Source organism: Anas acuta, chromosome 1 (genome assembly GCF_963932015.1).
Source record: "Anas acuta chromosome 1, bAnaAcu1.1, whole genome shotgun sequence".
NCBI classification, from domain to species: domain Eukaryota; kingdom Metazoa; phylum Chordata; class Aves; order Anseriformes; family Anatidae; genus Anas; species Anas acuta.
This window is the reverse complement of record NC_088979.1, coordinates 87170606-87198434: the sequence shown is the minus strand read 5'-3', so window position 1 is coordinate 87198434 and position 27829 is coordinate 87170606. Positions and strand designations below refer to the sequence as shown.

At 34.7% G+C, this 27829-nt stretch overlaps 1 protein-coding gene across 17 annotated transcripts in view; it reads right to left on the bottom strand.

Moving 5' to 3' along the window:
* The window catches only part of DMD (dystrophin), a 1220482-nt gene that overhangs the window by 170638 nt on the left and 1022015 nt on the right, over positions 1 to 27829 (bottom strand). For all 17 annotated transcript variants that reach the window (XM_068686720.1, XM_068686803.1, XM_068686735.1 and 14 more), the window contains 3 exons: positions 25855 to 26011; positions 17011 to 17131; positions 16017 to 16285 (listed from right to left, as the gene is read on the bottom strand). In XM_068686720.1, coding sequence (XP_068542821.1) covers positions 16017 to 16285; positions 17011 to 17131; positions 25855 to 26011 — 547 coding nt within the window. The remainder of the gene's footprint in view (positions 1 to 16016; positions 16286 to 17010; positions 17132 to 25854; positions 26012 to 27829) is intronic.

The window sequence follows — 27829 nt, the reverse complement described above, 5'->3', positions numbered from 1 at the left end:
AAATTCAGGAAGGAATACTGACTATACAATGCACAATTTCTGTTTCTTGACCCCTCTTCTCCCTCAGCCACATGTGCAACAGCTGATAACGAGCCAAACATAGAATTCGTGAATCCAACTAAAATTAAATCAAGGGCCTGTAACTTCTGTCCCACTGAAGTTAATGGAATAGTGTGACTAAATTCCCCTATGTTACTTGGAAAGCATACCCTGAAGAGGAAGTGTATTCTCAGAACAAGACTTGTTCTTTATGCAATGAGAAAAAAATGTAAAGTAAAATACAGGCTGGCTTTTATTTATTGTTTGCTAACGTGAATTGTCAGTGCTTCAATAAAATTGCTTTTTCTCTTACCAAGCTGATTCTTACTGATCCCTCTATCTACCATATATGTTTAAATGTAGTCCAGCACAGAGAACCTCAATGCCTTGTCAGAGCAGATAGCAACAATGCAGCTGTACCATGAGCAAGAAATTACTGTTGCTTAGCATTCATATCGATAAAAGGAACACAAAAGCATGTACATAGTAAGTCATATTCTCATGTACATGTCAGTAGTACTGAGAGTTTAGCTGTGTTTAGTACTGAGTTTAGCTGTGTTTGTATTAAAAATTATATTAAATAAACAGAAACTATCTAGTAATTACCATCTAATAAATACCATCTAATAATTTTCAATCATGAAGTTAATAACAAGTAATTGAGATTTTCAACAATGATTTTCAAATCCAGTCACTACTCTTAACATCTCCTAGTTATTTGAAACATTTTTTACAATGAAAAATAGCTTGGGAGCAGGTTTTTTTTTTTTTTTTTTGTGTGTGTGTGTGTGTTACTTTTTTTTTATGGCGTTAACAACATTTTAAATTATGTTTACAAGCTTAGGAAAATCTCTGTAAGACCATGTGTAAACAATTATGCTACAACTATAAACATTGCTTTCCCACTATCTTCGTATCCTATACACATTACTAAAGATCAAATGTTCTTAACATTTCCCATACACATGTACGGAGGGATCATTAATTTCATCAGATATATAACAATGCCCATCTCTTGCTGGAAAGAAAAATTAAAGGAGACAAAGTTCATTTTACCAAAGCACGTAATACTTCAAATGTTCAACTCTAGCTTCTGGAAATGAGTCTCTGTCTTTTCTTTTTGGTTATGGATGAGACAGGAATAGATGCCTGCCTAAGATGTTAAAAGCAATTTGGTTTCAATCTCCACCTTTTCTTCTCAGATTTTATGGCATGGCAATTACAGCAATTACAGGCTTGATTTGAACACTATACAGGTTTGCTCTGAGTACTACATGGGAAATTGATCTCAAAGCTAATTTCTCCCAAAGATGGTATATACAAGACTTCAGAAGATAATAACCTCTTTCACAGAGCTTGAGGTGAGACTGAATGACCTGTCTTCTTTCCTGCCCTTCTTGAAGATGGGACTGACATTTGCTCTCCTTCAGTCTTCAGGAATCTCTCCAGTTAGTTGACCTTTTTAAGATAATCGAGAGTTGCAGTGGCATCTGCCAGCTCACCCAACATTTGTGGGTTCATCCCATCAAGATGCATGGACTTATGTACATCCAGAATTATGAGCAAGAGAAGTTCGTCCTCTTATATACTCCACTTATATGTTCTGACACTTATTAATATGAAGCACTTCTCAAGAAGAGGACAACATTTTCCCAGATCTGTGAGACACACACAGAGCAGTGGCCTCATACCAGCCTGGCATTTTCTTTGAGTTCCCTCACATGGAAGAGTCTTCCATTAAGACAGATCTGTGCTACACCTCAATTCTCATAAGCAGTGAAAAAGACAGAAAAGGATATCCGGCAATGTGATGAACATATGAGATGGCTTACGGAGAAAAGCCCTCATGTGTCAAATGAACTTGTGGTGTATTGGGTTTTTATACCACCAGCAGCTGCATCAGAGCAGCATCCACTTGCACAGTGAGATGAGGTCTTCTTATATCTCAGCCTCAGCAGGTTCCCAGCACTGACATTTCTCTACCTGAGCTCCCTCAGTGTTCAAGCAGAGTAATATTCATAGACCAGAATGCACCTTTAGGTTTGTATCTAAAACTATCAAAGTTAGAACAAATTGTTGTATTCTACCTAGGACAGTTGAACAGTCCCTATTTTTTCATTAAAAAATAATAAATTTCTCTTCTGATAGGTTTAGTGTATACTGATTCAAGTTTCAGTGAAACCTGAGATTGTCAGCTGCTAGTCCAATATGCTACACTTAGCTTCCTTTTAAACTCACATTGTATTTTTATTTTATTCTAGTGTTCCTGGGGACAGGCAGTGTTGAAACAAAATGGATTTTAGCTGATTTGATTTTCCATTCTGTATATTGTTATAAACTGAGAAATGACCAAGCAAAAATGCACCAGAGTAGAATATAAATCCTTTTCAGGGATAAAAATAGTTCAAAGGGAAGAAAGAAATAAAATGCCTCTTATTCCAATCCCATTCTGAATTCTGTATCTCTGAATCTGATAAAACATTAAATTTTCCAGAAGGTATTTCATTCCTACAACTTTAAAAATGAAATGTGTATTTGCTAAAAAGTAAGGATATTAGAAGTGGAATATAATAAATAAGGAACAAATACCATTAATTATTTTTCTGATTTATCAAAGGGGAGAAGCCAGAGGAGGTTCAGACTGATATCAGGAAAAATTTCTTTACCATGAGGGTGGTCAAACACTGGAACAGGCTTCCTAGTGAAGTGGTTGATACCCTGTGCCTGTCAATGCTCAAGAGGTATTTGGATAACGCCCTCAATAATGTAGTTTAACTTCTGATTAGCCCTGAAGTGGTCAGGCAGTTGGGCTTGATGATCTTTGAAGGTCCCTTTCAACTGAACTATTCTAGTCTATTCTACTCTATTTGGAGCAATTTAATAACTAGAAAGAAAGACAGAAACAAAGACAGACAGACATTAGGATGTCAACAAATAGAAGCACATTAATAGGTGGAAATATCCTGAAAAACATATCACTTTGTTATGATATGGGCTGCTATGAACTTTTGCAGTTTTATGATCCCTGAATAAAGACAATCCATGCTATTGCATTGTAATGCATTCTGAAATTTTGTTCTCCTGCATGGAGGGGGAAAAGTACATGGCCACATTTTGCTTGTAATCCACTGTTAGAACTATAGCCATGACATGGCAAAGGCTGTCCTTGCTAAATTGTCCATAAACAGTTCTGCACCATTTTTTCACATAATCAAAGTCAGTCACTCAGTTATTTTGTGACCAAGAAGCTAATATGGCAATTACGAGATGGAGTGCCTAGGAACCAACTTGAATCTTTTCAAATTGTAATCTGAAAGTCTGACACATGCTGCTTGGAAGACATTAAAAATATAAATTTTTACAAGGGAAATTTTTTAAATAATATGGTTTCATTCAGCACTATCAAAGCTAAAAGCACTTGAAAAGATAAATATGTTAAAGGTCCTTGAGCTTCACTCAAATCTACTTTTAAACCATTGGTCTTTACAAGTTAACTAGTAAACAATGTGTATTAAACATACACAAACATAGAAGGTTGAGTAATGTATGTTATCAAAAGCTCTTTCAGGCAATAGAGACTCACACAAATTCTCCTTGCCCTAACAAAAAAGTAAACTAAAAAAATCTACTATAAAGTAAATCCCTATTGTGTTGTAAGGTAGCGTGTTATTTTAAAGGTAAATGTAGTATTTCACAGACAAAAAAGAAGGAAGCAGTTTAAAACAGGTTAGAATAGCTGCATCATGATATTACAAACCACCGCAAGCTTCCAGACATCAGCAGGCAGAATTTGTATTTCAAAACCTAGGATGAAAAATATAGATTCCTGGCATGGAACATGCCATTCAACAGCTAGCTTAAATGCTACTAAGACAGACTGTATTCTGACATGCAACTAACATTAAAAGAATTCAGACCAGAAGCTTCAAAAACTCTTCCTCTCCTTTTTAATAAAAAAAACATACACAGATTAAGAATTTTTACTACTTTTAGAAAGGGAGACTTTTATTTTTTCCTTTGCAGAGCTTAATACCAGAAGGAGTTGTTATATTTCATCCAAACTTTAACCTCCAAAGAGTGCAGATCAGAAAGACTGTTGGGTTCTTTCCTAATCTGGTATTTTCCATTTTTTAAATTAATATCATAACTCTCTTCTACACCACTACTATATGATGGGTGGGGTGAAACTTCAATCTCCAAGACAAGGTGGAAATTCCTTGGCTTCTTCTTTCTAATGAGAACATCCTCAAAAACACCAGAAAATGGAATACATTTTTAAAGGTAGACTTTAGTAGAACATAACCTAGAACAATTTACTTTTTATGCTAATGTAGGAGAAAGAATGCTTAAATAAAATACTAATAATGAGACAGTTAAATGAAACTTAAAAAATGTAATACGTTTAGGGTTTTAAAGTAGCACCCTTCCAGGCATTCAGGTTGAAACCCTTTTGGGTGGGAGGCTGCCCTGCCTCATCTGGAGGGAGAGCAGGCTGCAGCTCTTGGAAATGAGTAGCTATGGCTCTAGTTGAAAACAATGAAAATTGTCATTCTTGATCTTCCAGATAATTTAACTGTACTAAAATAAAACAATTTTCAGGTAAAAGCCTAAGAGAATAAAAATAATTTGAGTGGCATTGCTGTCTGGACAAATTAGTTTCATTGATTCAATTGCCCTATTTGTAAATTGGGGATAATACTACTTCTATTGCAGTCTCAGAAAGAAGCTGAGAAGATTAACTCATACTACCTGGAATACGAGAAGCACTGTAGAAGCACTAACTAGCAATTACCAGGTTTTATTATGGGTTAACCTTGAACAAAAAGACAAAATAAAATTCTATTAGGCTTTAAATAATAGGCATTAAAATGAGAAAACTATAGTACAATGTGTCACTGATAAGCATCCCAGGCAATATAACAGTTTTTGTATTCCCTACTTGAAGCAGTCCCAAAATCACTACTGTGTACCAGTATACGAGCTTGATAAATTGATTTTATTTTGTGCATTGATTTGCCAATGTCTTAATAAAAATATCATTACAGAATCTGCATACTTGATAGATATAACAGCACAATACATTCCCTGAGTCCATAATTGTGACAGGAATAGGAGAACCAATGCTTTTAAGCAAAGATTTTATTAAAAACAATACTGTCAGACCTCTTGATGGAGAAAAAAAAAAAGCGTCCTCACAGAAAGCAGACAGCATTAAAATTCACTTCTAGCATTCCTTCCTCCTTTTCCCTCCTCATACATCTCAGTGAACATACAAGTCTCGGGTTATACATACACTTCTGATATATCCTTTTCTGTACTTGGGAATGTTTTAAGAGCAGATAATACACAGAAGATCAGTGTGACACAGGATTTCTGGTATACTTGTTCCTTGGAGATACCTTTCCTCCTTCTATCTACCCATGTACCCAAGCCACACTCACTTAGAAAAGCTTAAATAAAATGGTACTAAAATAACTGAAAAAAATGTTAATAGTATTGTATTTCAGGGTGGTGGTGTGGTGGTGGTAAATATTTACATTTCCAAGTAAAAAAAAAAAAAGGAAAAAAAAGAAAAAAAAAAAAATGAACAGAATCACCAGAATTCAAGAACATTTCTATGTAATGCCATGTCCAGGAGTGTTAATACTTGGTCATCAGTTAAATGTCTGTATGTGCTGGATTTACATGGCAGACTGGGTAAAACAAAAAGCTCTGTTAAATGCTAAAGTACCAGCATAGAGTAGGTATAACACTTTTGTTTTTAAACATCAGTGTTTAATTCTGCTTCTAAAAGCTCAAGTCCCATTCTTATTCTGATAAACAGCAATCTCTTAAAAATGTTCTGGTCTGACCTCAATTCTGAACTTCAGAGGCATAAAAAGACAGACAAGTCTTTATACATGCATTAGTCACTTCTCTCAGCAGGCTATCAGAAACTGAGATCAGAGATTACCAATACTTAAAAAGTCAAATTCTGCCTGCAGATGTTCACGTTGAGCTCCCACTGAAATCAGCAGGCTAAGTTCAGAAAAAGAAAAATTTGGCTCTAAACGAAAACTGTTGATCTAATAATAGCACATTCTACAAAAGTGCGTTGGAGGTAGAAAAAAAAATCAGTTTTTTTACTGGTCACCTATTTTCTTCTTTAGAATTCAGGATTTTTTTCTACACCTAAGGAAAAAGTTAACTATTATTTAGGCCAATGGCCCTTAATCAAAGAGAAAATAGTCAATCTGTTCTACTAATAACTGCATTAATTAATACACTTAAGCACATTAATCTTCAGGTACATATTTTATTCAAAACACTACTTCTTTGGGTCTTTTTATCTTTCTTTCTCATACAAGAATGTTAACATTTATAATAGAAAAAGCTACATATTAAGATACCTATTATAATCTAATGCAAGAAAAAATAATTTAAAAAGAATGTTTTTCAATGAAATGCAACACATGGAACTATCATTAAGAAAAAGAATGAAGTTAATTATGCAATAAATTAGACAAGGTAAGTGTATTGATTATTAGTATATAGAGAACTCTGGAAGACCGTTTTCAACTATTGCATACACAAACACACACATGCACATGTACACATACATAGACATAAAAGCACTCGAGTAGATGTCTGATCTGAAGAAGATAAAAAATCTAATGAATACTAATAAGACTCAAATTATGTGTAGGGAAGATTACAGCTCACCTTTTATCAACCAAAATATACAAGCACTTCTCACAAATACAAAATGATGCAAACAAAAATGTGTTTAAAAAATATGAAATTCTTCATTTCGAATGCATTGTAATGCTGCCACTAAGCTTCTCTGTCAGGTTGCTTCATTTCATTCTCCTTTCAGCTGAATGTCAGTCTAACTTTTATCTTTTACAATTAGCCGACTTGTTTTCAAAGAATCGTTATCCAGAATAGTCTCTGACTTCAACTCTAGCTAGACTGCATAAGGTGCAAATTTATATATGTGAAGAATGAAACTGCTCTAGTAAAACCTGTTGCAGCTGGAGCCCAGGTACTTGTTCCTTCCCAAAATGTTCCCATAATTCCAGGGTTCCAGAGACCATGTCTTACACTTGTGATTCTCAAGAAAGTTAAAGAACACTCACTTGTAGGTTGTTCCTTGTTAGCAGAACAGCATTAACATTTCTGTATCTTAATGATTCTATTGTATCCTGGTAAATAGTATAGTCAAGGACAGTTTAAAGTTTACAAGGCTACTCTTAAGATTACAGTTCTCTGCCTACCCATCACTTTATTACTATTCTTATGTGAATTATGGAAATTAAATATTAAAATAGGTAGTGTGATATGGTCAAAAATTATATTAATTTCTATAAAACATTCACTATAATTAAAGTAGTAACACCTAAATCAGAAGAGATCAGAAATGTATAGCTTATTTATTTCAAAAGGAATTGGCGGAGGGAATAATGGTTTGCTTTATGTATTTAAAATGAACTTAGTTCTGGGCTATTGCCTTAGTTATCACCATAGCAAACTCCGCTGTTTTTTGTGACTGATTTCCAAGCAACAAAATAAGACAGATGAGGCTTTTAGATTAAATTTGTATCAGTTGCAAATACATGACTGTTACATATTAAATAACTGCTTGTGATTACATTTCTTTTCATGTGAGAAAATAAATTCATAAGCTGTTAAAATAAAAGACCGCCGAACAGAACTGATTAACTTTCATCTACTACAAAGAACCATAGCAGAACTAACCTAAACTGGTACAACAATGCGATGAAGCATACCACAGTTTTTAACCCAATTTCAAATGTAAAACAAACCTTGGAAAATTAAAATTGCCTCCAAGAGTGCCAACCAAACAAACCTACTAAAATCTCTATTGTATAAAACTGTATTTAGAAAGATAAAAGCAACATACTAGGCTGTGCAATCAATTAGGTGATGTATTTAGCTAAAGAGTCATTGGTATTTTACAACCTCCTGAAAGTTAATCTATTAAAAATGCAACAAATTCCAACTACCATTTTCATCATAGCAAATTCAATAAATTAACAAAAATATTCCTCAATAAAAATATGCACATCTGTAGGATGACAAAGATTTACAATGAATTTAAATAAGATTTAAATGAGATTTCACTTTATTTTAAAATAAAGTTTATTGCATCCTGTTATAGTCATTGATGTTTTATTTTAGATTAGTATTAAAAACAGTAGCTGAAGAGTTTTTGGTATTTTTATAAAATTTGTTTCTATTGACTGCATTTAAAGATAAAATCATAAAGTCCTCTAAAGTGCCATTAGGTCTCTCCATCTTTTACAGTATCATACCTAGAAAAAATCTCAAATCTACAAATATTTCACAATTACAAAATTTGCTTGTAGAGAGGATCACTAATTATCGCAGGGACAATTTGGGAGTGGGAGGAAAGCTAGCAAATGAGATAAGGAACAGTTATTCTGTATGAGTTAGTTTATAAAAATCATGGAGTCCAGCACAGAACATATTAAGAGAATTAAAGGAAATAAGACAATGTAATTCCAATTGATTATAGACTTTGGTGTCAGGCAGATGGAGATGAAATTAAATTGAAAAAAAGTGTATGCATTTCAAAGTAGACTAAGGAGACATCAGAAATAATCATTCAGCCTGGAGAAAAGGAGGTTCAGGAGCGACCTTATTGCTCTCTACAAGTACCTTAAAGGAGGCTGTAGCGAGTTGGGGGTTGGTCTGTTCTCCCACATGACTGGTGACAGGACGAGGGGGAATGGGCTAAAATTGTGCCAGGGGAGTTTTAGGTTGGATGTTAGGAAGAACTTCTTTACTGAGAGGGTTGTTAGACATTGGAACAGGCTGTCCAGGGAAGTGGTGGAGTCACCATCTCTGGGTGTCTTTAAAAAGACGTTTAGATGTAGAGCTTAGGGATATGGTTTAGTGGGGACTGTTAGTGTTAGGTTAGAGGTTGGACTCGATGATCTTGAGGTCTCTTCCAACCTAGAAATTCTGTGAAATTCTGTGAAATCATTGTGTGATTCTATCACAGAATGATGTATGTATGAAATGGAAAACTTGAGAAGCATTTGTAGCAGTTGTTACTTCAGTTGTAGTCTGAAGGAAAAATGAATACTCCTGTCTCCTACATGGAAGGCAACTATAGTTTTCTACTTAGTTGTCATCCAAAGGATTCTGTCATCTTTTCATTGGACAAAATTTAATAATACTTAAGCAAATCTTAGTTTAACACCGTGTATAGAATACTTTGGAATTTTGGGGTCTTTAAACTTAAGAATAATAGGGAGTTGAGCTATAGAGGGGAGTAATGCTTGTATATTGTCAAAATACATCCTTGCCCATGAGTACTGAAACTGCTGAAACAATATTTTAGGACCACTTACTTCTGTAGGCTTTTCTGCTGCAAATTCTGCTAAATGGAAATAGAAATTTGTCAATTTGTCTGTAAGCACGGTGAAAAGAGTGGTGCACATTAAAAAAAAAAGTGATATATATAGTAAAAATTTGAAACAAGGAAGGGGTTGTACTTTGGATGAATGCAGAAAGTGTAGGTGATATGCAAAAATTGTGTGGTGTCATGTGGAACAAAAGATTTTGTTCAAAATACCAGGCAAGTTTTTATATATACATGTATATGTATATGTATATGTATATGTATATATATATATATATATATATATATATATAGTGTCTACTATTAAAGAAGGGAAATTAAAAAGACCTCAAAAATACACTGTATGTGTAATAATGCCATTTTATTTTACAGACTGGACTGCATGAGCTTTGCTGGCTAACTTAATTTTACCTCATCATAAAATTAACAGGAAGCATCATATTACAGTCTGACTGCAATTTACTGTAATATGGATCTAGTATTGGTATTGATATCTAGATGTTTGAAAATTTTGGTTATTAAATGCAACTTCCAGATAATTGTTTCTTACATCATTTCCATATAACCATTTAAACCTAGTCTCTTCATGTCCAGTATACATCTCTTGCTAGGAGGAGATAAATGTGGACTATTGCTGGTTTTAGGTGTCACTCATTATTTTTTCTGTATGTGAGCCCTAGTAATTCCTTCCCAAAATACTAAAAATATATATGTATAAAATACTTTTAAAAGAATTTTAATGTTTTATTTTACATTTACTTTATTTTACATGTATTTTATTTTATTATATTTACATTTATTTTACATTTATTTTAATGAGAATACAAATTAGAAATTCAACAATTCTCTTTCCTCTCAGAGTTTCCATTGTAGGCAGCTGCCAGCACTGTTCCTTCATAATAGCACTGTAAGAGTCCACTTTTCTGAAATATCTCTTTTTGGCAAAGCAGCAGTTGAACAGTACCAGGATGAAGTACAGAAGAATATAAAAGTTTTTTTTTTTTTTTTTTTTTTTTAATGAACTGCCTATGTTCATTCATTGTCCACCAGTTCAGGTCACTGCTTTAGGATTAGTTTGTAAGAATGTGGTATTTTAAGCTTGCCAAATCTATTTCTTTTCTTTTTATGGCCATGTATGGACACAACTGAAATTTAGCTAATTATTTTACAGGGTTATCTTCCTTTTGGTCTCATTTAAAGAAGAGATGCCTAAGGACAAAAGGCTTCAGTGCATATAGAAAGTCATTTTGGAGTGCATAAATGCAAACTCTATTCAGTTCATAATTAGAAAGAAGTTTCAGGTTGGCACTTTCCCATGAACATTTGTCAGCAGCATACAATTGGCAACAACTGTCAATTATGCTGAAGAAAGCCTGAGCTAAACAGCATACAGTTCAGAAAATAAATGTTAGTTTTACAGTGCTCATGTGAATTCCTCATGGCCCTTTGTTTCATAATTATGAAGAAAATAATTTGTATAAACTGTAACATAGGCTGAAGAATTAAAAATAATGCTTACAGCCTCTGTGGATACACTTGTTATGTTGAACATATTAAAATTCATAATCTATATGCAAAATTCCTAGTCTTTCTGAGAAAGTATTTTATTCATAGATGTAAATCTCTAACAACTACAACCAGTTCTTAAGGAGCAAGATTCAGGCTTGCATGAAAACTGCTCACAAGAAAATGCAAGACCTATGGCACTAAATTCTGTTCTGCTTTTTACCATTAACAATCCTCATATTGAATCAAGGCACCCTCCTTATGTGATAATAAAGGAGAACAAATCAGTCTCTAGCAGAATGGAGCAAATCAGTCTCTAGCAGAATGGAGTCACTTGAAGACAGCGCTATGCAATTCAGCTTTTATTTGGCAGGTGTGCTTGAGATCCACACTTCTGTCTGCAACAAGATGAACCACAAACACTACTGCCTGTTCTATGGTTTGTTTACTTCACAGTGGTTCAGAGAAATTCAGACAGGAGTTACATCCCTCATGGAGTACAAAGGCTCTGCTGTTCATTTATAGCATTGTGTATGACAGACAACTGAACTGTTAATAACTGGACCCATCCTGTGCTGCCAGTGATATGGTAGAGTACCACCAGCAAGAGAAAGCACTTTCCATTGTGCTCTCAAGCGTGCTGGATTAGCTGAACTACCTTCAGTAACAGATAAACTGCACCATTAAAATTATACTGCCTTCTCAATCACAAAATTCTGGGCACAACATCCTAAAAGAGTTGTGAGAAGCTCCTTTTTGAGCTTCCAAAGAACTTTTCAGAGCATAAAGTATCAAAATCCAAAAATTCACCAGGGTTCCCTGAATAACCAACAGCATCCATTACTATTAGTATTTCTCATCAGGTAGATGAGCAATAGACAACAAAGCAGTGAGAAGGTATCAGTATAGCAAGTAATGACTGGTGCATACTACTAGCATAACCACTTTTGTTGGGGGTGGGGGAACAAAGGAGAGAATGTGTGTTATTAAGAAAGCTGCATTTCAGTCTGCAGATAAGATCATAAGATCACCCATATGTGAGCAGGGGAAAAGGGAAGAATAACAGGACAGAGAAGCATAGAGCCCTGAAAGTATGTATGATCTGTAGTCTACATTGCATTCGTTCGTTGAGGTATCTGAAACTATCTCGTCCTCAGAACTGGAGCTAAACAGTTGGTACATAAATACAGACCAAGGATCTGTAAGGCAGTAATACTGATCAAGGATTACTTATTTTGTGCTAATTCAACATCACATCATGACGTTAAGAGCTCCAGCAACTATGACTAAAGAGAACAGTGACAAATGGCACTGGGCAAAGTTATTCCCTGGGGAGAAATTCATCGGCTTAGGTTTGGGAAGGCTACTGTGATCTCCATTATAAGAAAGATTTGCAAGAAATGGTATCACAGTAGCTCATTTGACCATTATTTGACCTGATCTGCTCAGAAGATATTTGGGGTGCTTAGATATATAGAAGGTAATAGGTACTTTCCCTCACACTGTAGCATAATCAATCACTGTGATACACAACCTCCCCCCACATCCTCTGAAAGAGAGAAAGAGAGACAGAGAGAGAGAAAGAGAGAGAGAGAGAGAGAGAGAGAGAGAGAGAGAGAGAGAGAGAAAGAAAGAAAGAAAGAAAGAAAGAAAGAAAGAAAGAAAGAAAGAAAGAGAGACAGAGAGAGAGAAAGAGAGAGAGAGAGAAAGAGAGAGAGAGAGGAAGAGGAAGAGGAAGAAAGAGAAAGAACAACAAAGCAAAGATGAGAGATGTAGAATATATCAATTTGATAATTTTTGACTGATAATACCATTTATAATGAAAAATCTTCATTGTTTAATAATAGTTTTTCTAACTGAAGGCCATACAAACTCTGTCTTCTTCAGCAAACTTATTTTTTTTTAATCCAAACATTTTCAAAGGAAAAGTATTTAACCTTTAGGAGAATCAATTACTGAAATTAGAAAACGAGAAGCAAGAAGAAAACTGTAGCAACCAGGTATACATCAAACCAGCTTCCCATGGCTTTTAACTCATTTTCCTTCCTATGGCACGTATACCACTTTGGGGGACTAGAGAAGTTTTGGAGCTAAGGCCTGGGCTTGTAGACTGGAAGAGTGAACTAGGATGTAGTCGGAATCAACTCAGTACCGTGCAGGTTGGAGCTTACTTTCCCCTCCTTCCACCTGTCCCTCTACCAGAAATCTCTCTTGCTTCTTCAGCTTTCACTGCAAGACCTCCAATTTAGACTAGGAGAAATGGTCTTCATTTCTGTAGCACAGGCAAAGTAGACACTGATGCTTATCTGGCTAACACCCGTTAAGAAAATGTTTCTGTATTAGCTTTCCTAATCTTATTAAGACTTTCAAGCATTAGACGAGCAACTCTTTCAGTAGCTTGATTTTCCCCTCAAAACAACAATTTTGTTTACGAGTAATATTTTTACAAGTAATACTTGTAAACAAATGTAATACAGTTACTGAAAGTTTATTTTTTATGTAGTTGTTAAAACTTAGAGAATATAAATATCCATTGCATTTTGTAGAAAGGCCTTGATTTGGTTTAGTTTATTGTACACAGAAGTCGCCAAAATACTTTTCCTCTCTCATATCTTTAATAGCTATGGAAACGTAACACACACATACACTAAAAAAAAGAGCTTCCTAATTGTTTGGGATTCATTTTAGCAAAACAGAGGGAAATAATGAAAAACTGACTAAATTTGATCATTACTGAGATAGTAATCTAGGGTTATCAAGACAGGGAGTAAATAAGAAGTGAACTTGCTATCTAAAAATATGTTCAATGCAAAAATGGTACATAAACAATGTTAAAAAAAATGAAACAAACAAATCTTGTCGCTACTGTCACAGATAATACATAGTCTTTACACTAAACCCTCTCCTCTAGCCTTTGAAAAAAGTAAACCCAAGAATTAAGGCTATTGTTGTGAGTATGTTTAAAATACTTTTATGCCTTAGGTAGATACGCTGAGTATAAAAGATCAGTATCAAAGTTTCTATTGTACATCTAGTTTGGATGTAGCAAATGAAAGCTTGAAAACTGTTAAAGAATTTAAATGCTCTGTTTTATGGTTACATAAATAATGATTGTTGATTTACAACTTTTCAAAAAACAGCTTTCATTCTAAGAAAAATATAGATGTCATAAGGATGAATAACTGAGGTAAACCCTAAACATATATTTATTCATTTATAAGGATAGCTTTCAAACTGCAGGCACAATTGTAGCTTTCTTGCTGGTTATTCATTTCACAATCATGGTTACATTGCCCAGTGAGTATATGCATCTGTCTTCAGTATCTATGCTGGAATTACATTTCATAAGAACAATAAATATATTCTAGGCAGCACTTTGGGGGACAATTATTATAGTACTCACAGAGTTAAAATTATTCAGCTTTTGCCCTACTGTGTTCTCTCATTACCTAAGTAGTACTAATTATGATCATTTAGAAGCTGCTGAAAGCACAGTATCAATAGAATACCCTATAATTGTCATATACTATATGAAAAATTATAGCTTACAAGGATATGAATATATTCTGTATGTTTTTTTTTTTTTTTTTTTTTCCATTTAGTGTTTGACTGATGATCTTAGGAATGATAGCCTATAAAATCTAAATATTTTAAGTAAATATGGTCCAAATGAGAGTAGGGGGTAGGTGGTAGCATCTGATTTTAAATCTTGAAACGGAATTTTTAATTTCTGTCTGGCCTTATGCTAAGACTTCAGAATGAACAGAGATAGTACCTCAGGATTTTCAAAAGCTTTAAGAGTCCTATTTTATCATGGCTCTTATTAGAATTCTATTCTGTCCCCCAGGACAGAACTGTAGCACGATTCAGCGCTATAATTATGGAGTTACAACTTTATGCTTTAAAATTAAGCAACTTGCTTTGTTTTCTAGTGATATCACGGATTCAATGTTTCTGTTCAGAATATCTTCTTCAAAATCACACACAAAAAAATCTCTGGGTATAACAGAAGGCATGTTATGAGAATTTATAAATAGATCTCTTCTGTTCATTTAAAAGAAGAAAAAGAAATTATGCAGCCAACTGTTGATCATCTACTACAAAATTCACTTGTCTTGCACAATATTTACACAGAACACTCATTAGAACTTCTATGTTCAAAATAGAAGTTCTAAATTCAAGGTCTTTTTTTTTTTTTTTTTTTTTTTAAGTTACATTTGTTTTTTAAAGGCGTTTTTTCTTGCCAGTAGTCATTCTATTTCCTCTTTCTTAGATCCTAATGATCTAGTACAGAAAATAGCACTCAGCTCGGGTCTCTTTCAAAATGACAAATGATTCCCATTTATGAGAATGGAACAGAGGCACTTTGTTCTTATCAAAATGGCAACTACCTCTATGGTGCCCTAGCTGAAGTAATCCTGTAGTACTTCTAAAGTCTGGCCATGGCATTCATGATGAAAATGGACAAGTCCTCATGAGTTTTTCCATAAGCAGTGATTTTATGAAACAGCCCTTGAAAACAGGTAAGCATTATTACTGAAAATAATTATGCTTTTTCCATTTTTTTGTTGTTGTCTACCTATCAAATGAGACAGATGACTAATACCATCATCATGGCAAAACAACAAAGCCATACACTTTAAATTATTTAAATTCTACTCTATAACTACAGACACAATTATGTTCTTAGCCTGCTTACCAAACTATAATAAAAGACATAATTAATTTGCATACATTCATCATATATTCTCCTATATACCCGATCTTGTGGTCTTTAAACTTAACTCTGCATTTCCTGAACTGAGTTAAACAGGCTGAGGATATTACACATTCCTATAGTGTTTTTGAAATGTGTTTGCAATATATATTCTCAGTGTTGATTCCACTCCATTTTAATTGCATAAATAATAAAACTCTTTATATGCACTTTCTCACCTTCTTAAAAAAAAAAAAGAATAAATCACTATGTTACAAAGCTGTCTATTTCTCATTTTTTACAAGTTAATTCCTGATTTTGCAATGCACATGATGAACTAGCCAAATATTTTACACTCAAAAATACTGATATACTGACACGTACCTTGACTTTTTCTAAGTGATCCTGCAGAGAGTCAATTAGCAGATCCCCCACTGGCTGCCAGGATCCCTTGAACACTTCAGCCTGGCGTAGTTTCAGGTCCAGTTCATCCATTGCCTCTTGAAGGCCCTGCAGTCTTTCAAGAGCATCATCTATCTTCTTTTGCCAATCAGCAGAATGTAGATTCAGCTTATCCCACTCAGTTTTGACCTCGTCTGCTTGCCTTCGGAGAAGTTTAGTGACATTCTGGGCCCTTTCCTCAGGTGATAGTTCTAAATGTGGAAATTGGGAGGCTTTTAATACATATTCTGACTTGGAAGAAAAATAATTGCTATCTGGGTAAGTCTAAGGAATTCAAAGCTCACTAAGAAACTATTCATAAGCAATGACATATTTTTATATGTCTTTATTTCATATGTGCTTATTTGTGAATCTCTCAAATTTAAATCTTTCTATAATACTGATCAACAAAACGTGCATTTAAGTATGTAATAGCATTTTAAATCTTTTAGCTGCACCTTGCTGTATCCTGATTCAACAAAATAGTTCTGCACATATGTAAGTATTAATCAATGTGAATCACTGCAGCTGAGTGGAATTTGGAGCTTTGCTGTACCGGTTTCTCTTGATCTGTTTCATATATGACATATACTTTCTAAACAAATGGTTTAGTTCTGTAATACTTAGACTACGAGCTGAATTCTAGGATAAATTGCAGCTTTCAAACCTCACATACAGTTATACATAAGTCCAGAAAGTTTAAAGCCGCTTTTTCAACATATACTTATAAATATGCATGTCTGTTTAGTTCCACAGTGTTCAAAAGGATCACTAAGGGTTTCTTTCATCTATATTTTTAGCTCAGTTTCTGAATACTGAGATTCAACTTGAATTGTAAAAGGAATGCTCTCACAGTGGCTGGCAGAATTTATTTAATCATCGTTGATCATCACTGCTCTTTCCAGCAGTGTGCTATTACAGCTCTTTCCTCAATTACCTCTTGGTTCTGGATAGAGCTTCTCCAATCCCTCCACAGGTTGCTCTGCCAGGAAGATTCTCACAGTCTCGAGCGCACTCATGATAACAGGTTCTTTTGTTTTCAGCTCCCTCTTGAAAGTCTGTGAGATGAAACAATAATATTGTAAATGGATATATAACGAAATACTGAGTGCTACCCCTTGCTTTTGTCAGTTTAAAAACAAAACTTCCCAAACCAGCTTCCATGTGTACAAGAAGCTGCCAAAAATGATGTAAAGACAATAATTTTTGGCTTTTGCTTAGCCTGAAATCAAATTGTATTCAAAATGTATTGGCAGCATGTTACACAGTACCCAAAGTTGCTGATCAAGTTGTTCACTGTGAGATGAACCCCTTTTGCCAGTTAACATGAGTCAATACCAAAATTTAACTGCAAGGAACAAAGCCTTGTCTGGCTCTGTATCAGAGAGCACAAGCTTAGCCTAATGCTTCCCAAAAGCAAGATTTCCAAGAATGTGAGGGAAAATCCAAAGTACCCTACATCTAATGCTTTGCTACAGCTGATAACAACTGTTATATCATAAGGAGAAAAAAACACAAAAACAAAACACCACTATAGATATTGCCATGCTAACATCTAATTAGTAGCAAAAAACAAGTATTGCAAATCTGTCTTCTAGTAGCACTGTAGAACTACTCTTCCAAAATTACATGAACTGAGGAGATTTCTGAAAAGTATAATCAAGGCCATGGTGAAATTTCAGAAATACAGTCTAATTTAGATGTAGGCATGCACAAGTGTAAATTAAAGAACAGAAAGTAGTCTTTATGAAGTAGTTAATTCCTAATTCCTTTAATCAGTATTCCTTTAACCAGTTACCATATTTTTATGTTTAAATGTGGCTAATTCAGCTCATTGTTCAGATCAGCTCTCTTTTTCATCTTTTCCTTTCTTAACATGCTTTCCAGCACCTGCCTCCTTTATTGTCTTTTTCTTCCTCCTTCCTACTTGCATTTCCCCTTCTCTAAGAACAGCTCCTCCTCCCCTTTCTCTTCTATTCCCTGATTTTAAAATGACCATCAGTAAGATTGTCAAAGTTGGTATTTGAAGTCTCCGCATGCTGAAGATACACATCTTGGTATTATTTAAAATGTGTGTTGGCAGGTGAAGACAGTTTTGTACTATCTCACACCAGTAGTGATATTGAACTATTTCAGTACACACTTTTTTAAAAAAAAATATTTATAAATTCTTTATTTTTTTTCTTTTTTTTTCCCCTGTAAGAGAAATTATGATTCTATTAGTCTGAATCCAGAATGTTTGTTGCACTAAAATGCATATGACAGCTGGACTGTGGGTTGCATGTTGTACGAGGTCTTTTCCATGCCATATAGGATGTTGCATTACCTAAATATTTTATTTCATTTTTTTTTCTCTTTATAAAACAATATAGAATGCATACTGTTTTTGACTGGCAGAGAGGTAAAACACACAGATAGTGTATTGTATCACACAACATAACACTGCAAAAAGGAGAGCCATATGCCACAAAAGGAAAAATTATATTTTACTCCAGGGATTATAAAATTCTTTTTATAACACTGGAGCTATATAGGCTTCTTCCATAAAAAAAAAAAAAAAAAAAAAAAATCACACAATAAACTCAATTAAATTAAATATTAAATAAAATTTTGGGTTACTATGAACACTAATGGAAATTAAAAGTTCAATATTAAAAAGTTCATTACATTTTGAATTATATTGAAATACCTAACAGAACTAATAATGAGAATCACACCTGCACTTTATAACGTGAGCAGTCAAAGGTAAAATATTCTTAATACATTTCAGGAACATAAACTTAAGCATATGACTACATTATTCTACTATAAATACTAAATAAAATTTTTATAAAGTGATCAGGTTTTGTAACTGTGAATCATGAAAATCACTTAGCAAAGTGTGCTTTCCTGAAGGAAACAATGCAGTCAGAAATGTCAATTTTGTATCATGGACATCAATGGAAGTGGGAACCTTTCACAGACTATCTGCATATCACAAAGGAGCCTATTGTTTGCTGAATAGCTGTACTAAATATTTTAAACAATGATGTTGACCCATAAGAATCAACACTTGGATTTTCACAAATAAAGAAGAGTACTGTATACTAACAAGAAAGTTACCATTGGACATTACTCTGCATGTAAACTCATTGAGGTTGCTCCAGGGTTAAAACTGCTTAGCTTCTTAAGATATTTTTTAGATTTAGAATTTTCTGTAATACATACTTGACTCTTACACAAAATGCAGTGGAAAAAGAAAGTATAATAAGCCCTTTCCAAGCCTCCAAACACTGAAAGACTATTTATTGTTTTCACTGGCCTTTGTGCTCATCTCACATTAAATAAAGCCTTCTGTCACACTAGAGTGTGGCAGGTCTGCAGCTCAAGCAAGCCAGTAGGTAGCATAGCTTAAAATGTTCCCCTGTGCATTGTGGGCTTTGCTCTCATTAGGTAATGTTGAAAGTGATGTCCATAGTCATATTGTTCTTGTTTTCTTTTTTTCTTTTTTTTTCTTCAAAATTACAGTTTTATGCCAGCTAAAAGATACAATATGCTTTATGTATTATTTTTTCAGAAATGTTTATGTCCAAAACCAATCAAACAGAAGGCACATGCAAAAAGGTCTGTTTCTGCCCCACAGAGCAGAAAGGAGATGTAGATATTCTAGTAACGGAACACAGAACTGCAACAACTCATAGGATATTTAAAAGTCAGAAATGCCTTTGAGCTACATATTTGGGTATGAGAAGTACTGATGTATGGAGTGCTGCTGCTGCAGTCAGGTCAGCCCTAGCTATTTACATGTACAAATGACGAGAAGGACAAAATATCTTCTTTCAGCCTGTACTGCTATTGCATAAAGACCACCATATCAACCAAATACACATGGTGACATTTCCAAAAGAAGGTTAAGAAGGTTATAGCCACATTCCTCCATCATCTCATGTGCAACAGAATAAAGACAACATAATCAGATATGCATACTGCATCCCATAAAGTCTGTGATCAGGTACATTCATATCTATCTTCCCAAAATGATAGAAAAATACTAATGGCAACTTTCTGACTCCACAAATTTTTGTACAACAGAGTCTCTTTTACTAAAGGAAAACAGTGAGCCAATGTGTTAAATGTTTTCCATCTTTTCCAACCTGGATGTTGGAGCTAGGGAATGGGATTATAATCCATAAATCCAGTTTTAGAACAGCACATAGTGTGATGCTAAGATCTACTTATTATTCTCATTGCCTTCCCTAGTTTTGATCTGCAGACTTCTACCAAGTGAGTTAAAATGTATTTCAGGATAAGAAATTAAAAAAAGGATAGAATGAACAAAAAGATGAGACTGAAGCAATAGCACAGAACAGCATTAAAAATGATGAATTTTCACTTCATACTCTCCCATTCCACAAAACATTCTTATTGTATGAAGCCAGCTTTTCTGATTAAATGTTTGTTGTAAAAGACATACACACTACCACTAAAAATCATAATTAGCAATAAATGACATTTTTTCTTCTTTTGGGAAAAAAAAATAATCTATCTAAATCTCTGACAAATACATCTCTGTAATAAGCAGACCATCATTGATAACAGAATTAGCCTAAATGAATGTCTAATTTACAGCTAATTATATCAGGCTAATTTCATTGAATTCCTGACCCTCTTCCACACTTTGTGGTGACTATAGAGGAAATCGAACATGCATAATGTATGACCTGCCAAAAAAACAAGTAAACTACTTTATTTAAACATCTCTATTTGTCATCAGCACTACAGCAGTAATGGCATTCTGTCCACCACTTTAATAATGCATATATTGATCAGCTTATCTCAGACCTCCACTACCATCCTCATAGATGTCCAGAAATCTCTTTGGTTGGAGAAACACAGATTGTTTAAATTGAAAGATGAAAATAGAATGGGAAGACAAAGTTGTATTAAAACTAGCATTAATCTCTATGATTAGAAAAGCAGATGCTTTTGCTTTTAATGAATTTTAAGGAGAAAGAGTACAGTTAAATGAATTCAAGAGGTTTCCCAATCAGAATGCTTTTTAAAAATGTGTTTGGACTTCAAATTTAAAACGCAGACATCAACTGTGCCACAAGAACAGGTTCATGTATCGAAGCAGGAATTATATTCCTCAGGCACATTCACTATACGTTCCATGGAAAGGGTTTCCAGGGAATTGTTAATAATTAACTACTCTATTCATAAATGCTATTTATGCTGCTAATACAATCTCCACACAGAAGATGTGGCAACTCTTAAAAGAATTACCAAAAAACAGACTACCTGTGCAATGTCTAAATTACAGTCCAGGAAACTGAGATTAATAGTAACATGTACACAGTTATTAATACAATTTCTTTAAAACACAATCATGACTCATGCAAAAGCAAAGAAAACTGCAGGATAAATAAATGATAATTTGATGAACAGTAGTATTTCAGATCACTGATTTTAAAAAAGAAAATAAAGAACACAACCAAACCTGCACATTCTAGGACTTTGGCATAGACACATTTTTCTTCAGATGCCAAAAATCAACAATGATCCACATATATATTAGTTCAAACAAATAGCACTTATGTGGGTGTATTGAGGATAAATTCCAAAGTGCCTTCTCTAAAAAGTACCTACATTTATTATGGAACAATGAATCTGACTGCCTGTATATCTTTTTTTTTTTTTCTCAGTAGAGTTCAAGCTCTCATCTGGCATAGATTCAAGCACTTGAAATTTTCATCTGAATCCTACTCTTAAAATTTTTAAAGCCAATCTTGGCAACTGGGAGCATTCAAATGATAAGAACAAACTTCTTTTTATCTCTGCTGTGAATATCTGAGGTATTCCAGATGGTCTTCTAAAAGATAGAGAGGTTAAATAAAAGTTATTTATTTATTTATTTATTTAAAGTTACATTCCTTAAGGAACAAAAAACAAAACAAACAAACAAACAAAAACATAGCAGCTTCTAATGCATGTTTCCCTGCTGAGGCTTTTTTCTTCTTTCCAATGAAGAAGTTACCTGGGTTGTCTTCTAGTTTTAACTGGCAAAAACAATTCTTCACAGAAAGAAAGACATTGTATAGACATAGGAAGACCAAAGCTGGAAGTTTGGATTGAAGAAGGTAGAGACTTACTTTGTTTACATTGAGGAAAACAACATGAGCAATCAACAGACTCATGTAATCAGGTTCAAAATTTAACTACTTCCTTTCACACTGAGAGCTAAGAGTTTGGATTTTTTTTTGGAGGGTTGGGTTTTTTATTGTTGTGGGGTTTTTGTTTGTTTTAATCAGCAGCCCAAAACTGTTGAAAAAACAGCTTTTCACCAGAACTGTGCTCCAGTTTTATGCTGGAGACTTTTACATTTGAGGTGTAAACCTTCTTAAAAGCATTTTTCTGATGTTCAGAAATGGACTAAGCTGTTCACTCAGAAAGACTCTTTGTATGTCTGCTTCTTTAAAGGAAAACTTTTAGAGTAACAGAAAGACCATAAAGTTTAGGAAAATAAAACAAAAAATAAAATAATAAAAAAGTAGAAAAACCCCAAGCTGCAAACACAGATTTTGTCAAAGACAATCTGAAGTCAGAAGAGTTCTGCAGTGATTGTTTTTCCCTCCTTCCCTGTAAGAGATCTTTGAAGAGTAGACAGGGTGACCTAATTTCAAGGATTATATTTTGTTCTTTTTTTTCCCACAGGGTATCAGAGCACCTACAGCTAGAAAGGCCTCACATTAAACTACAAAAGTGCTACAGCATGGGAAAAGGAAAGAAATGTTATTTCTAAAAGGAACTAAAATGTTCTTGCTTTGATATGAAGAAATGACTGAGACATGATGACCAAAGATTTGTGTCCGTATGTATCTGTATGTGGGAGAGAAGATAATCAAAAAGGAGAATTGAGAAGACCTATTTTGTAAAGTCACTTTGCACCTATTTATAGTACTTTACTTTTATGTAACGCTTCTTGTCCCTGAAAGTTTTAAGCACTTTGGCTGATTTGCGAGTGACAGTCACTTAGTCCATCACTGAAGTCTTGCCACCTTTATGATGAATTCTGAGAACCTTCTGAATACATATAACATTAAATTTTTATGAGAAGTAACTTCTCTAGCTGAAAAATTTATTTCTTTGCTCTAGAAGGAAAGGTAATGTTTTCAAATACTCAAATATGAATCAGATGACAAAAGTTTTGTCGTGACAATTCTACAAAAGTTCTTCTTAAAGTCTCGCTTTAGCTCAAACATGATCTTTGGATAAAGGGATTGAGTTAATGCAGAGTAAAAACGACATCTATTTTGTTTATTGCATCCCAGTGACCTGGATAGTCTTTACAATTTTAAAACTACTTTATGGAAGCTGCTACAGCCAGCTGACTAGAACAGACTTCAGGCCTTTCATGCATCTTAACTTTCAGAGAGGGAAAATTAAAAGAAGGGTGATGCTCCTTAAAGTCACAGATGTTTTAGTCTCATTGTTTCCATGATAATGTTTGAAGTTCCAAGAAAAGTTTGTTGTATGAAAAATACACATCCCTTCTCTTTAGCATCTTAATCAATGATCAGGAGCAAGGAGTTGAGTACACCACCAGTAAGTTTGCAGACAACACTAAGTTAGATGTGAGCGTTGATATGTTTGAGGGTAGGAGGGCTCTGCAGAGGGAGATGGATAAACTGGACTGGTGGACTGAGGCCAACTGTATGAGGTTCAACAATGCAAAATGGCAGGTTGTGCACTTGGGGCGTGACAACCCCATGCAGTGTTACAGGCTGGGGGAAGAGTCTTTGGAAAGCTGCCTGGCAGAAAGGGATCTGGGGGTATTGGTTGATAGCTGGATGTATATAGGTAAGAGGTGTGCTCGGGTGGCCAAGAAGGCCAACAGCCTCCTCCTGGCTTGTATCAGAAATAGCATGGCCAACAGGACTAGGGAAGAGACTGTCCTCTGTACTTGGCTCTGGTGAGGTTGTACCTCAAATAACGTGTTTTTTTTTTTTTTTTGTTTTGTTTTGTTTTGTTTTGTTTGTTTGTTTGTTTTTTTACCCTAGAGAAAAGGAGGCTCAGGGGAGACCTTATCACTGTCTACAACTACCTTAAGATTGTAGCAGGGTGAGAGTTGGTCTTTTCTTCCAAGCACCAAGTGATAGGGTAAGAGGCAATTGCCTCAAGTTCCACCAGGAGAGGTTTATGTTGGATATTAGGAAAAAATTCTTCACTGAAAGGATTGTGAGGAAATGGAACAGGCTGTCCAGGAAAGCTGTTGAGTCACCATCCCTGAAGGTATTCAAAAGACATGTAGATGTGGTGCTTAGGGACATAGTTTAGTGGTCGACTTGAAAGAACTAGGTTAACAGTTGGACTTGATTAGAGGTCTTTTCCAACCTGAGGGATTCTATGATTCTATCCTACAGATCAACTCTCTGGAAGACAGACCTAGAAAATGGACCATGTTGCCACTACTCCCCACCAGTCTGCTACTTTGGGCAAAAGCCTATTTGCCTATGACAAAAGCCAAGCCTAGTTTTATATAAGATTTTGGGACTTTTCACAAACTCAGCTCTCCCAATAACTTAAGGCATAAAGATATGTCACATTCTCTTTCTAAACGTGATCTTCTCAGTGTTTGCTCTCAACTGTACCCTTTGGGATGAGGTAGAACAATCATTTAGGGATATATCTATAGTACAGCTATCTGATGAATGAGGAAAACAAAGGTATTCCAGATCCAGTTTCATTTTATAGAACCATTTTTAGATTTCTCCATGCAGCAATAAAAACAGAGATTTAGGAACTCAGTAACAGTTCTTTTGTGACAAGTTTCACAGATGGTATTGTGAAAGAGTCTTACATATATGCAGCACAACATTTTGTGATGATGATCACTAGGTCTGTAATATGCTTTTCGCATAGTATCAAGCTGTCTGGGAATAGCATAGCAAACTATATGTTTTTTACTTGAAAACAGACATTAGGTTAGACTGAGACAGGTGTAAGCTTGATTCAGATTGATATGCTTAATTAGCATAATTAAAGCATACCTTTCATAAAATAAATACATAAATAAATATATAAATTTAAACTTTGTATGAACAGTTATTCAAAAAAAAATCCCATACAAGAGTTGCATTTATGTTTCTTTTTACCACAAAGCTTAGTATGGATCAGTCTCCATGTGATGCTCTGCTACTGCCTTTCCATAAGAATTCCCTGATGAAATTAGTATGAAGCAGGGAGAGTAGCAGTCAGTAACCACAACAGTTTCATGATGCACACAGTTGTGCATTATGACAGATATTAGCTACTGTTTTCATAAATATTCCCACAAAAACAACAGCAAAATGGGGTTTTGAAAAGAACTCATGAGATTTAAATGACTGATTCTGAAAAAAATAAATAAATCAGAACTACTTATTTAATCTCCAAATAACACTAAGTTAATATTTGCTCTAGTCATTAAAACTATCTGTCTATGATAGCTCTATGAAAATGCTGTGCTTCTTTTCAGAAAAGCTAAGCAACTGGTATGCTTTTAAAGCTGGTTAGCTTTTCTGAAAAGCAACATCATTTTCATAGAGCTATCATAGACAGATCATAAATACTCCCTTCTCCAACACACTGATTTTTTAAGCTCTGTTTGAAAATTGTAGCTAGTATTTTCATGTAAAAGTTCAGTTTTCATTATCTCTAGAATAGATCTTAAAAGGTATCTTTTTCCAACACACACCGTTTCACCTAACCCTAAACTGCAAAACAAAAAGCAACAAAACAATAATTTGAAAAAAAGTCATACCCTGTGAACATCATTCTGTTTCTGCACAGTGGGAAGATCTCCACCAATGGGTGCTTGCTGTTTTAATTCATCCTCCTTCAATTGCAGCCATGCCAGAAGTTCCTGAAGGGAGAGATGTAAACGCTTCCACTGGTCTGTACTGGCTTCCAAATGGGATCTGAAAGCATGCATTAAGTATCAGATACATTCAGGCTAAGTGAAAATAAAAAAAAACAAATTGCACCAACTTATTTACTGATAAATATCCTAGCGTTTCATTAATTCAATGACTTTTAAAGTAGCTTTGAATCAGTCTGGCAACACCGATTTAAATTTGGTTCCGCAGTCTTGGCCTGAAATATCAACACATTGATAGTTGTGTTGAATTATCGGTCTCACTAAATGTTCACAAATATTATGCAGGACTAGTATGTACTAGTAATACTAGGACTAGTAATTTAGTCATCACTTAGGATTGCTAGTAGACTAGAGATACAGTACTCTCTACCAATTGTTCGATACTCTCTACCAAAATGTAGAGAGTACTTTTCAACTCAGAGAAGAGCAAGTATTTCTCCAAACCATTACACAAACCATTCAACCTCACACAAGATTCATGTGGCTGCTCACCTTTAAGATAAAAGAACAAATACTTCCACTTCCCAGAAAAGTAACAAGGAAATTGTTAAAGGAACATCTTATGCTGCACAAACATCTGTGCCACATGAAGAGAGGTGTAAATGAAACTAATCAAACTACTGGCAAATTTAAGATACTACTACTTTGTACAAGCAAGCTCTCAGAAGGTGACCTTCTAAATATTTCCTCTGCACATGTGTAAATGTGGCATTTTTAATAGCAATTTTCAGCAACTACTTTCCGTAGAGAGAAAATACATGATGAATCTTTGGATTGATCAAATCTTCAGTTTTGTTTATATCATAGATAACCACAATAAAAACGCCTGTCTTTCTAGGTTTATGAATATGCTGCTATTGTTCAGTTGCTGACCAGAAAGAAATTCCCCATTCATTTCCAGACAATTTAAGAAATCCTCTTAGAATTTCAAATGAATAGCACTATTATATAGCAGTAAAATAATAAAATACACAATGAAATAAAAATAGATTTTCTTTGTCTCATCTCGTTTCTTTAACTTTCAACTTTGTTCATATAACATTTCTCTTAATTTTCAGTGGTTGCAAATAAAACCACATTTTCTGACTGTGAAAAATCTACTCCTACACATCATATAGAATGGGCTATAACAAAACGTGACAAAACTGAACTGAATGCTTTGCAGTCTTTATTACTTAGTTTGGATATGGAAATGAGGAATTCCTGAAGGTAAGGGGTAGAACTGCCTCATAGCAGGTATGCTGGGGGAGGCCAGACCTGGAGGTGCCCAGAGCCAGGGAAGTCCCAAGATGCCTCTGAAAGCAGCAAGGTGGGAGAGAAGCAGGGCCATTCTATGCAGAGTTACAGGGGAGTTGCAAGAGAGTTGCAAGAGCAAGCATCACAGGGCTTTTGGAGGGGACACAGTCAAGGGACAAAGTTTCTGACTCAAGTCATCTCCTGTCTCCCAAGTTGATCTCAGCAAATGTAAGCTTCCACCTCCTCCAGACAAGGGAAGCAACTGGAGGTGAACATGAGGGTCTTCACTTTTTCCCTGCTTCCTCAGGTCTGGCTTTGCAGGGAGAAAATACAGAGTGGTTTGAAGAAGTTCAATTACTGCTGCTGTGCTTTGACCTTTGTACGGTGAATGGTCCTCCCAAATCTATCTTGTTCTGACCTTCTGTCAGTTTTGTGAATATGCATTTGTACATGTGCATGCTAGTACACATGCACTCATATTTATAAATGTGTTCATGCACATGCAGACAAAACAGATAATAGGAAATAAATTTTTAAATCAAGTTCTTCAAATCAAGGAAAGCATTAGGATAGACTGTGCTGACTTGCCATAATGAAAGCAAGGTAATAATGTAAATGAACT